This window comes from Clupea harengus, chromosome 12, assembly GCF_900700415.2.
Source record: "Clupea harengus chromosome 12, Ch_v2.0.2, whole genome shotgun sequence".
NCBI classification, from domain to species: Eukaryota; Metazoa; Chordata; class Actinopteri; order Clupeiformes; family Clupeidae; genus Clupea; species Clupea harengus.
In genome coordinates, this window is record NC_045163.1 from 25,776,800 (window position 1) to 25,789,386 (window position 12,587).

Genomic DNA, 12,587 nt, shown 5'->3' on the forward strand with positions numbered 1-12,587 from the left:
TTCATTTACAAGTAGGCTACATAGACATTTAATGTTCCCATAACTAAATGTGCATCAATGGTAAATAGGGTAAGACTACCATGACATCATTTCAGGCACTTAAAAGATCTTCTTTTATTATGTGGTAAAAAGCAAGTGTACAAATCAGGATCCCTTTCATGTAGTCTCGGAAATACATTTACATACGACATGTTTGAGTACATCGGAGTACAACGATACATCTACAGATCTGATCCCTGCTCACCTTAAAGAAAACAAGCAGTGCACCCCACCCCTTTCTCTCAATCAAACTTCGTCTACTCGCTCACACAACACAACCACCGAAGAGGGAACCGATTAGCCAAAAAAGATGTCCAAAGACAAAGAGAAGCAGGAAAAACCAAAAAGAGGAAGAGACACTTCATTAAAAACAAAAATGTACAAGGGAATTAATGTCATAAAAGCGTTGACAAGTAGAAAAACAAATGGTTTAATATGAAAAATACGGAGGTGGTGAAATTATTTAAAAAAAATGCCAAACTAAAAATGCCTCTCGTTCCAGCAAAGTTAGGCGTGCCGTTCTTGTTTAGCGAGGCCTCATGAGGCGTTAGTGTACAAGGGTGAGTGTCTCCACCAGCTGTCCTGGGACAACAGTATAACTTCCGAGTAGTACCTGTCCAAAATCATCTCAGCAGCACCTGAGTGAGTTTGCTTATTGTAAGGAAAGCAATTAGCTAGTCCCCCAAAAAGGCAAGCTCCACTTGCTTAACAAATGTGTAGACGTATCTGAAAGCAAGGCGAGGAAGGTTCCGGGGAGAGCATAAGGGGCATGGACCAATCTCTATGAGAGATTGAGGTCAAAGAGTTGTTTGTCTGCACCAGCAGACCACAGGGCCAACACAAACAATAGAACTGCTGGGTAGACTGGGCATAAGGTTTGGTAACGGCTATTAGCTGACTTCGTTCAGGTGTATGACAATAGATGGCAAACGTCTTTAAGATTTCTGTCTTTGCCAAAATACTTTACAAACCCAAAAAGGTTGTTAACTGGCATTGAAAAAAAAACAATGTATAAGCCCTGTTTTTCAAGCTTACAACAATGTCTGCCCAAACAGTGAGTTGGAACAGGGCAGATCCTAGAGTAATACACTATGAGATTACGTAGATCAAGCTACATATTACACCTGTGCATACAAACACCCTACACATAAACATTCTCATCCACATATCACATTATCACCGACACCAGCGTTTGTAAATGATACTTCACAAACCTGCACAGCATGATGCTTTTATGCTGAACGGTCATCCTACTCTTACAGTTCCCATTTGTCACATAACCTAATGGGGGGGATCACAGTCCACTTATAACCACTAAACAGACCTACATTCATGCCCAATCAAGTCTGGAAGCCGTCTTATCTTCTGGGGCCTGTAAAGGGGAATGTCTTTCACATGAAACTGTGACACCGTGCGTACACACACACAATGTGGCGGACCGTTGATGCCAGCAGCACAGGCATGCAGAAACTGGCAGCCAAACACGCCACAGCTATTCTGGTTTCCCTTCATCGATTTGATATCCATAACTTAGAAAACGGTCCCTTCCTACCGCTTTACCACTGGTTAAAAGTGAGTTTCAATTGGATGAGTATAGTGGGTGGCAGATGTTAGTGTTCATTAGCGTAATTGGAAAGCAGGGGTCAATGATCACCCTGGCTGAGAGCCCAAAGGCATTTTCCTTAGTCCTCAGGTTCAGACACACATGACAGAAATGGAGCTTTGAGTGTCAAGTAGGCTTGAGTTTAGGTCTGATTCATCATCGCCTGGGAGACGCTCAGCAGCACTGTTGTTTTTCTCTTCCTGACGAAGGAGGAGCCTAGACAACGCACACACTGAAAGAAGATTCCACGTTTCCCCTCCCGAGTCGCACTCCTACTCAAGTGTTAAAGGGAAACCAGGTAGAATCACACAAGTGCTCCAATTACATGAATCCTCACAGTCAACTGCATTTGTTTTGTGGCCAAGAAAAGGTCAGAAACAGGTTGATCTAAAGAAAAGGAAAAAGAAGAAAAAAAAAAAAAAAAAAAAAGTCTCCCCCGATCGTCAATGTCATCATAATTATTATCTTAATTAACATTCTAAGCATTTCCACCACCTTTCTCACAGGGGTCCACACATGGGAGCTACAAGAGCAGGCTCCAAGGCCAACAGCCTTCTGTGTCTCCAAGTCTGCCTCCGTGAGCAAGCTAAAAATTGTCAACCATTTTCTCTAAACCCCCCCGTCTTTCTTCCCACGACTCATTTGGTGAAGGCGGCCACGACGGACCAAAGCAGCTCGTTGGCCCCCGACTTCGCGGCTTCGCCCTCGGGGTCAAGGTCCAGCAGCAGCCGCACCCTCTTCATGGCCAGGTCGTACTGCTCGTCCAGAAGGGGCGCGAAGGCGTTCTCCAGCACGTCGGACGAGTGGGCAAGGAAGATGAGCGCCAGCGACCGCTTGTCCATGCGCTGCGGCTCGTTCACCCAGCGGTCGAGCACCGACTCCTGCACCTTGCGCACCAGCCGCAGCTTGATGGGGCTGTTGGTGAGCGGGTGCGTGGTCATGTCGAACAGCAGGAAGTTCTGCTTCTCAGTGGTCAGCACGCCCTTCTCCACCAGGTTCTTGGCCAGGCGCTCACGCACGTTCCGCAACTGGAAGTGCAGCTTTAATGGGTTCCACGTCTCCCCTGCAAGACACGGGTGGATGGGTGAAACAACTGTACCCCCAAAAAACCCAACGAGTAAATTCAATTCAATTTTATTTATATAGAGTCCAACCAATAGGTCTCAAGGTTCTTTACAGATCTCAGGGCCTGAACCCCCCTATAGTTAGTACAAAGGGGACAGGGGCAAGGAGGAAAACTTGAGCAGACTGGGGGGGGGGGGGGGGGTCACTTGTTTGGCGCCGGCCAGGTAGAAAGGTAGATATAGAAAAGGAGTGGTGGGGGCAGAGCGTGAGAGAATCAGAAACATGGCAGATAAATTATACGTATTATACAATTACGCATAAATGTATCAGGATAAGCATGCTAGTATACATGTGATAAATGTACACGATACATGCAAACATAAGATGGTAAATACATACAACATTGGTAATGGAGAAGTAGGGCGGGGTAGAACCGTATTGGGTTCTACAGTATTGTATTCCACAGTATTGTACAACAGCTTAGAGGGTGCACAGTGTGCTCGTGAGGTTACTATTACAATGGTAAGTAGAGCAATGAAACAGAAACTGTTTCGATGGTGGCATTATGGGTAAATAGGCTACCACAGAGTATGTAGATACATCATGAGCTGGGTAGGATTACTGCATGATAAGAGTGGTGGGGATGGGTAAGTGTAGGCAGAGGGTTTGTGCAAGTAGATCAGGTGGAGAGACTACAGCAGCATCCCACAGCGGAGACAGTCTAGACTAGGAGGGTGTGTGTGTGTGTGTGTGTGTGTGTGTGTGTGTGTGCGTGTGTGTATGTGTGTGTGAGTGTAGATCAGGTGGCGAGACTACAGCAGCATCCCACAGCGGAGACGGTCTAAACTAAGAGGGGAAGAAAAAGAGATTGCTGCCCAATATGTGTATAAGCACTTAATGGTTATGGTGATGAGGAACAATGTTTTAACAGCCATCGGCATTAGTGGGCAAAGTTCACGCTATAAGAGAGAGAAAATTTGGTTAGTAAACATCAATTTGATGAATAGATAGAGATAGAGTTATGTAAACAATTAACAGTAGGCAATATGGCCACTTTATCAGTATTAGCATTAGCATAATATGATCTAGAAGGAGAGGGAGAGGCTGCCCGGCATGGTGTGTGGGAATGGAGTTGGTTGGTTGGTTGGCTGACATGGCGCGTAAGAATTTCAGTTATACAAGCATAGTAAGGGCGGCAGGATACAACACCAGTGCCCGACTGGCTGCCGACATCCGCAAACACAGGCGGCAAGATGTGCCCGGGATCCGTAAAGGCCCTCCCACACTGTACAACATGCGCTGTCTGTCTGTCTGTAGCCCACGGCTGCCAAACACAACATGGCTGACAACAAGTGTGTATTATGTTCCGACAGGGGCCAGATTCTGGTGCATTATTCATGACAGTAGAATGTACTAAAGAGGACTGTCTTTAGTCTTGATTTAAAGATGGAAAGGGTGTCCGCTTCTTGGATGGTGGCAGGAAGATTATTCCACGGGAGGGGGGGGGGGGGGTTCGGGGGTGGTTCTTGGTGGGCAGTAGGGGACAACTAATTCCCTGAGGTAATTTTGAGCTAAGCCGTTTAGAGCTTTGTATGTTATAAGGCGTACTCTTTCAAATCAATTCTACTTTTGACAGGGAGCCAGTGCAGAGAGGAAAGCACAGGTTAGATATGTTTATTGTAACGCATGCATAAGATCTGCTATGTGGCCATATCTAAACAAAACACAACTTTCTGACACTTAGAACTGATTGACACTGTGTTACCACTTTCCAGCTTCTAGCTGCTAAATTACCATGCCACTAATTCACTTTACACACATTGCCATGGTGTGTGTGTGAGTGTGTGTGTGAGTGTGTGAGTGTGAGTGTGAGTGTGTGTGTGTGTGTCATATTCTTGTGCTGCTGACAATAGCAATAGAAGACCTGACAGAATGCACGCCTGTGTCTTACTTTGCTCAGCCTCAGGTACAAGAAACTGACAGGTGTCTAAAATTTGAACATCTGTCATCACCTGCTAGAATCCTAAAGACAGCAAGCACACACAAGCTGCACAATCATTTCAATATTCGTTTGTCATGCAAACGCCACTCCTACTCACCACTCAGCAGCTCGATCCAACTCTGGACCGTCTCGGGAGGCTGAGTCTCTTTGATGTGTTTGAGGGCCTCGTCCAGCAACATATCCCCCGTAGGTGCATCGGACTTACAGATGACCTGGCAAGAGTTTAAGGGGAGCGATTATTGTTTGCTAACCAACATAAAAAGACAAAACATGACATGCAGAGTTAGAAAGAAGTCTGTCTGTGAGTGTGATGCTAGGCATGTATGCCCCTCCTGACTGTCACACATCTAAACAATGTTCCACGTGCTTATAGATACCCAGAAAACTGAAAATAAGACAAGTCTGCCATTGATGTGATTTGTAAAAAGCATGGGTGATGAGTGGAACAAGCCCATTCTGGAGCAACAGATCTTTAAATGGTTTGGATTGTGCCAACAGAAGCTTTCAGGCTGCAGAGCAGTGAGGAGATTTGGAATGAAAAAAGCCTCAATATGGCTATTTACACTCAAAATAATTAAATCTTTTGTCACTCCCGAATTCAGAGAGCCTTTTTGCTTTCAAACACAGCATATTACATGATACAGAGCTTCATGTGCACAACAATCAACAACCAACTTATGCAACTGAACTGTATGGGCTTAAATGGAGAGAAAAAAAACAGAGGACCTTGATTGGATAGTTTACTTTGTTTGACACAACTGTGTCACCTAATACTATGCAATAGGGCCACAGTACTAAACATCTGTCCAGAAACACCTTGTGGCAATACTCTGAACTCATGACCCAGAACATTCTTCTGACAACTCGCCCAACCACATACCCACCCCATCTTCGAGATCTAAAGACAGCTGTGGGCGGCGCAAGGGAACATCTGGTTGACAGAGAGTGGAGAGGGATAGGCTTAAGCAAGGCCTTTACTTTCATGCTTCCATTCTTCTTTTCTTTCTCTGCCTCACACACACACACACACACTTACCTTTCTTGCCAGCAGGCTTTTCCTCCTAATGCCACATGGCTCCAGATGTAACCGTCCTCTCAAAGCCAGCTCTATTAGCATACACCCGCGAAGCCCAGATGAAATGCAGTCATTCCAGAATGATGTGTAGCCCTGCGGTCAAGAAAGTCCACATTCGGAGTTGAGCAGGAGCCAAACCAGTTACAGTGAAAATGCATAGCTCGGTCTTCCGCAAATAATGAATTAACAGGATATTGTGCGTTCCCACACCCGTTAGGAGCCTGTAAGCTATATTTCCTTCTAAGCCAAGACCTGTCTATGTTCGTAGTAGTAGAGTAGAGGCGCGTTAATGAGCAAGTAAGGACCGTGACTTTGAAAATGTCCTGAACGAGTAATTCGCAGCTAGATTTTGCGTGATCGTTTACATGAAGCTTTAGATCGAATGACATGGAAAGATCATTTCTAGCCAGATAGTGGGCCACTTGGCCAGGACAGGAAAGGTCGGGAGGCTGCAAGTTGTGAGGTTAGGTAAACCTATATAATTAAATCTCCAGTCCTATCTTAAATTAATAAAATGCAATCCGTTTCAAAGGCATACAGTTCAGTGTCTGTGACAACGGCCAACTCAACTATAGCTAAGGCGAATGTGTTATGTTAGTTGATGTCATTTTGGTTGAAGACTTCACCAGCGTTATCTTCGCTTGCTACACAGTTTGTTGACTGGCTAACATTGGTAAATCAATAACGTATGCAATACAACAACAACTAACATTAGTTGATGTATAAACACAAGGCTAAGTGGTTAAGCATTGATCTTACACAAGGCTATATTGAGAATGGAGAAGATGCTACATTTAGTTTGTCAACCTGGATCAACCAGTTATATAGTTATGCATCGCCAGCGCCATATTCACTTTGCTTGCTTACTAGCCAGCTAACGTTAGCAATAGCGTAAGGATAGCTGCAGTGCCCCGAGAAGATTCTTCTAAACCGATTAGCTGGCAAACAGTTAGCACAGCTAGCTAGTATCCTTGTCGGAGAGAAAACGTTATCAAACCTCTCGGTCCTTCAATCCCAAAAGCAAAACTTCTTCCATCAATGTCAGCCGGGTTTCTTTGGAATCTCCCTGGTCCTCGTCCTCTTCCTCTTCACGGCGAGACTCGTCGTCTTCCCCAGATTCGCGGTCCTTATCGGCGGCTGCATTTCGCGAGGCCTCGGTCCGTCTTTGCACAAGGCCAGAGCTTCTCTGTGTTAAGGAAGTCATGATCTATGGATAGGCCACAACAGCAACTACACCACTAAATCACCTTCAGAACAGCATATGCATAGATATGACAATGAATTAGAAACCTAAGACATCGAAAAGTCCTTGTTGACGTGGATAGTCAGGCATTCGAGAACTACTGCCTTCCAGGCACTTTCCTCCTCAATTTCCTCTAACAATATGGCGGAGAATGATGACGACATAGATGGTATCCCAGATGCCAAGTTGTGATGAATGCCTGTCAGGGTAGGCTGCAGTAAAGTCAAGAATACCAACTTTTTCGAGGTGTGTCTATAAAAGGAGGTCTATAAATATCTGTTTTGCGCCTGTAATTCTGACAGTTCATCTAGAAACTCTATAATTCTCTCCCACACACACACGCGCTTGCAATACACACACACACACTTTAAAGAAAGAGATACGTTGTTGTTTTATTTAATGTCAGAACAGAATTGAGAATAGCTGTAAGTATATATTTTTTGTTTTAGGTCGGTAGATATTTCTCTTAAAGGTTGATAATTGTTTTCATAAATAGCCTACATTATCAAGCCTGGGACAGTCATTTACAATAGTGCAACTGCAGAAAATAACAGTGGAACCTATGATACCAACAACAATACTAGATATGAGGAAAGGCCTGTATACAACATTAGCACACAGCCATGACCCGTTATTTTATCATTTTGATTAATCAAATCGTCATATTTCCAAATTTTGACGAAATACACGTAAATAAATTGACGAAATAGACATAAAGAATGGTGAACTAAAGACACACTAAATTTAAACGTAAAGACTAGGTAGCCTTTGATTATTTTAAACAGCGGGGTTAGAAACTCCTGATGCATTCAACAGCTTGTTGTACATTTACAATGGTTGTATGCCACGTTGATTAAGCAAAATAGCAACACCATCAGAAAACGAAATCTGTAAATGCCATAGCCTAATATCTGTAATAGTGTTCCATAAAAGAAAAGCCATCACTTGTTTAATACTAAAGTTAAACAGAGCAAAGGTGTCATATTCTAAATCACCGAAGAAGTCTACCTTGAAAGGGCAATGAATTATTCCACTGAATTATTGAATAAAATGGATTAATATGCATATGTTTCAGTGATAAACCAAAAGCAGCCCACCATACCTGAAATGTGTGTGCCTTGACCACACATGGTGATAAAGTTAAGCAGCGGTAACTGAATAGCCTACTTATTAACCAGATCGCCTCCTCCGGCCTTACAACTCATATTTGTCACACAAACACTCACCTGGGTGGTAAGCTCTTATCAGAGACAGACACAGGTTCAAACCGGAGCACAGATTTATTTTCAGGGTACCATTTAAGATTAGGTTAAGATAGTTAAGATAGATAGTTAGATCTCTCTCTCTCTCTCTGTGTGTGTGTGTGTGTGTGTGTGTGTGTGTGTGTGGACAGAAGTAGCACAGAGGGAGAGAGAGCGAGAGAACGACTAATACAGACAGATTGACTAACATTCAAACAAACATGATAGACTACTTCGCACAATAGAAAACACCCAGACGTACAGACTAAGTAAATCTCCAAAATGTTTATTCACCTGAACACTGATTAGATAAATAGCGGTGACATTCTCATGCCAATCCTTTCCCAACTGCAGCAGCGGTACCACTTAATTGGAGTCGCCACACTACAAATGTGCAGCGGCATAAATGAAAACACACACACACACACACACTGTGCCAGCGTGACGCATGAGTGAAGCGTTTGCCGGGTGCGCTACAGCCTGTTATTCATAAGAACGAAAATACAAGTTGGATAAGGTCTTACCTAGTTCAATGTATTAGTATGGAGTATCCTCAAAAAACAACATTAAAATGGGGTGAGTAAAAAAAGCCAAATCCCAGGCTGTTCTGCTATTGAGAGAACATTATATCTTTAGAATAAAAATGTGCTGTAATTGAATGTAGATTTTCCCTAAAGTATGGGTGAAAATGTAGGGTAGCCCATGTGGCATGTCCCCCTGCTTGTTTTATTGACTAGGCTATTAACACTGGTTTGAAGCAATTAGCACTGGGGTACTAACTGTCGTAGGTTTTCATTTGTAGAGCAGCGCGGGACTTTCATCAGGTGTGTTCCTTTGTAAATGTATTTTGTAGAAAGTACGCTAATTTCTTCGTGTACGGGATGTGGACATCAGATTCTTGACCGTTTCTTTTTGCGGGTATCCCCGGATATGGAGTGGCACGCGGCATGTTTGGAGTGCGCCGAGTGTAAGAAGTCTTTGGAGGAGTCAGGTACCTGCTTTGTGAAGGATGGCAAAACTCTCTGTAAAGAAGACTACTACAGGTGTGTATCTTAGGCTTTTTTTTAACATGCTTGTCTTTTGTGATGGAATGACATGAATGGATGAATAAGGTTACTGGGTTAATGACATTCTTCATTAGGTTAACAGACAATCAACAGCCAGCAGACAATCGATTCTTGATCAAGTTTTTGAGTCATGATCACAAGTTATATATACTATAACATCTAACATCTAACATCTATAACATCTATATATACATCTACATATATATAACATCTAACAAGATAATATAAAAAATGTGCGTCTTTATATTGGCACCACATAGTCACTTGTTGCAGTCTAATTGAGCTGCGTGTTGATGCGTTCGAGCGGGACACATAAAGTTAATGTTTGTATGAGTTTAACGTAGGCCGTTAGCAGTTAACTTATTTAGACGTTTTCTTCGACCTATCCCTTGCTGTATGTTTCTCATAAATGTGAGATTTCCACACTCAGGTTATATGGAATTAAGTGCGGGAAATGTCAAAAAGTGTTCAACAAAGAGGACTTGGTGATGAGGACTCGCATGCAGATCTACCACTTTGATTGCTTTCGATGTGAAAGCTGCGACCTCCACTTACTCCCGGGAGATCGGTTCCACCTGCGGGATGGACACCTGCTGTGCACTGCAGATCATGACGCTTTTGAAACGCGGAGTGAAGAGAGCAGCGAGCACACCACAGAAAACATTTCCAGTGTTGACGGTAGGTTTGGCACGAGCCATATTTTCTATCCGCTATAACACAAAAATGCCTTAAGATTCCTGTTTGGAGACGTTTTTTTTAAATCTTCAGCCAAAGGGGGGCCTAGCTACTGCAGGTGATAAAAGCAGGTTTCCCGCGAGAAAAAATAAAGTCTTGAATCACACCTTTTAAAATGTATTTTTTAACAGAGGACGAATTGTCTCAACATCTGGACGTGCCTATTAAGCGCGCCTCAACACCACCACAGAGGACCACTCGGGTTAGGACCGTCCTAAGCAAGAAACAGCTGCATATGCTACAGACCTGTTACAACGCGAACCCCCGGCCAGACGCCTTGGTCAAGGAGCAGTTAGTGGAGATGACGGGCCTGAGCTCCAGAGTCATCCGTGTTTGGTTCCAGAACAAGAGGTGCAAAGACAAAAAAAGGCACCTGCACCCAACTCCGACACAGACCGCCCAAAAGGTTAGAAAAGAAAAAATCAAACATTTTAAATGTGTAGTGAAACATTGTCTAAAATGTATCTTTAATTGTAACAGTTTTGTTTACAAATTGAGACCGCATCATGCTGCTATCCTGACACTTTTGTCAAGATGCTACAAGACAGTTGTAAACGCGCTGCCATGTTTTATAAGCATCATGTCATAGCCATGAACAGTTGAAACAATGGGTTCTATTGAGAAAGGAATAGCTATTATTTCTACCAGTTTTACTCTGTGCGGTTATCTCTGTCAAGGTCATAACAGAGAGGACATTAGAGACACCTTGTCCTGAAGGTCCAGTGGACTTCCTGAGGTTTCAGCAATCCTGGAAAATTATAAATGAGCTGACACTACAGTCTGACGGTGACGACTGGTTGGGGGTGAGTTTTAGACGAGATATCGCTCTACACCTATCCCTCTTTGTGTATTTTGCTTAGATTTTCGGAGGGAAAAAGTCCCCACGCTGATTTCCACTCTGTATGTGTTTGTCAGACATCTCCGCCAGGGGAGGCAGACTCCAGGTTAATGCCTTCCCAGATGCTGGAGACTCCCTGCACCAGTCTGGTTTCCAGTCCAGTTTCCAGTGGGATCCAGTAAATCCATGGGCACCAACAAGCACTATCAGGAATTCTGACTTCAACATGAAAACATGATTAGCAACAGTTTTCAACTCACGCTTTATAGCTAAACTCTCTCTCCCTAGAAGACAGTTGTGACAAACAGTTGCATCCCACTGCCCCAAGGCAGTTGATCTTAAAAATAAGAAAAATAACACAGAAACTGTATTTGTATTCCCCATGACACTAATATAATATAAACAGCAAACTCATGTATGAGCAGGTATTCCAGCTCATCTCTCTCAGATGTATTATTTTGTATTTATGAGAACTTTCTGGTGTAACTGATTTTGTGTGGCATTAGTAGAGAAGCTGGTGCTTAGACCTGCGCTTGTTATTTTGTTTTAAGGATATTAGATTAATTTAAGGAATTCTTTGTTTACAGTGAAGAGTAACACACTGATTAACATGTCTGTTTCGTGTGTGAATATGTAAGGTTTCTCTTGTGGTTTTCAGAAGCTTTTACTAGAAGTATTTATTTCAAAATGTTTACACGGTTTCTTTGTACTTCAACATTATTTGTATCAATATTTATTATTGCACTTGTCATTGTGATATAGAGCATATTTGTGAGGCAGACATTGATATGTGGAATAAAGTAACCTCTATTGAATAACACACAGCGCTCCTCTTGGTCTCTGCACGGGGATTGAGTGAACACTAAGAGCCACACATTATTACAGGTCTCTCGTGGTAAAGGATTCACATCCATTCAAACTACAATCATATGAATTGAATTTGTTAGCTAGTAACAAAAGTTATTCACCTTTGCATCTATGTCACTTTTCTTTAATATTAAGGACTTGACTGCTCCAAAAGCAGTTTATAAGGGACAAAACGACCTTCACAGACCAAGCTTAGAACTTGAAAGAAAAAAAAAAAAACGGTCTTAAATTCAGCAAGCAAGAAGACATCTGTGCCGAGGTTAAAACCATGTCACAGACTCCCATAGCCTGAGGGCGGCTATGATTATAGTGTGGACAGACACACCCCAGACCCCTCCTCACGCCCTGCAATGGAGACCTGACTATACTGACATGGCACCAACTGTACATCTCTCATCATATGGAGTATCAATATACAGTGTGTTCGCAGTGTATATGTACAGCTTTAAGTTCTAATGAAGTTCTCTATCGTCTTATCCCCTATAGAGGTTCTCAATCTGGCCTGACTTCTGTTTCCTGGAACCTTACTTAAAGAATCTAATTTGTTAAAAAGAAAGAAAGAAACAAACAAACAAAAGACAAGAAAGATATCAAAAGAAATCATATGGATTTATGGCAATATTTCCAAAACAGAATAAACAGGGTTGAAATACTTTAAAATGGTACAGTGTCAATTACAGCATTATTTCCATTAAGTCAGTGTTCAAACAGTCACAAATGTTTTTAATAAATGCCCATTTTTCTGAGCCTCATCTTTCTTGGAGTAACTGATACTTGCTTTCAGACACATTAAGTAGTGGCACAGCCCTTTC

General features: G+C 42.8%; 2 protein-coding genes across 2 annotated transcripts; one reads left to right on the forward strand and one right to left on the reverse strand.

Moving 5' to 3' along the window:
- Nucleotides 1–89: 89 nt before the first annotated feature.
- golph3b (golgi phosphoprotein 3b) lies at nt 90–7,190 on the reverse strand. The gene is made up of 4 exons (XM_012821177.3): nt 6,782–7,190; nt 5,746–5,877; nt 4,807–4,921; nt 90–2,705 (listed from the first exon to the last, which is right to left on the reverse strand). The coding sequence occupies exons 1-4, from the start codon at nt 6,986–6,988 to the stop codon at nt 2,281–2,283; spliced, it is 879 nt and encodes a 292-aa protein (XP_012676631.1). The 5' UTR covers nt 6,989–7,190; the 3' UTR covers nt 90–2,280.
- Nucleotides 7,191–9,014: 1,824 nt separating this feature from the next.
- isl1b (ISL LIM homeobox 1b) lies at nt 9,015–11,090 on the forward strand. Its single transcript, XM_031578455.1, has 4 exons — nt 9,015–9,311; nt 9,766–9,977; nt 10,202–10,476; nt 10,986–11,090. Exons 1-4 carry the CDS (start codon nt 9,109–9,111, stop codon nt 11,088–11,090), a joined length of 795 nt encoding a protein of 264 aa, XP_031434315.1. The 5' UTR covers nt 9,015–9,108.
- Nucleotides 11,091–12,587: the final 1,497 nt, after the last annotated feature.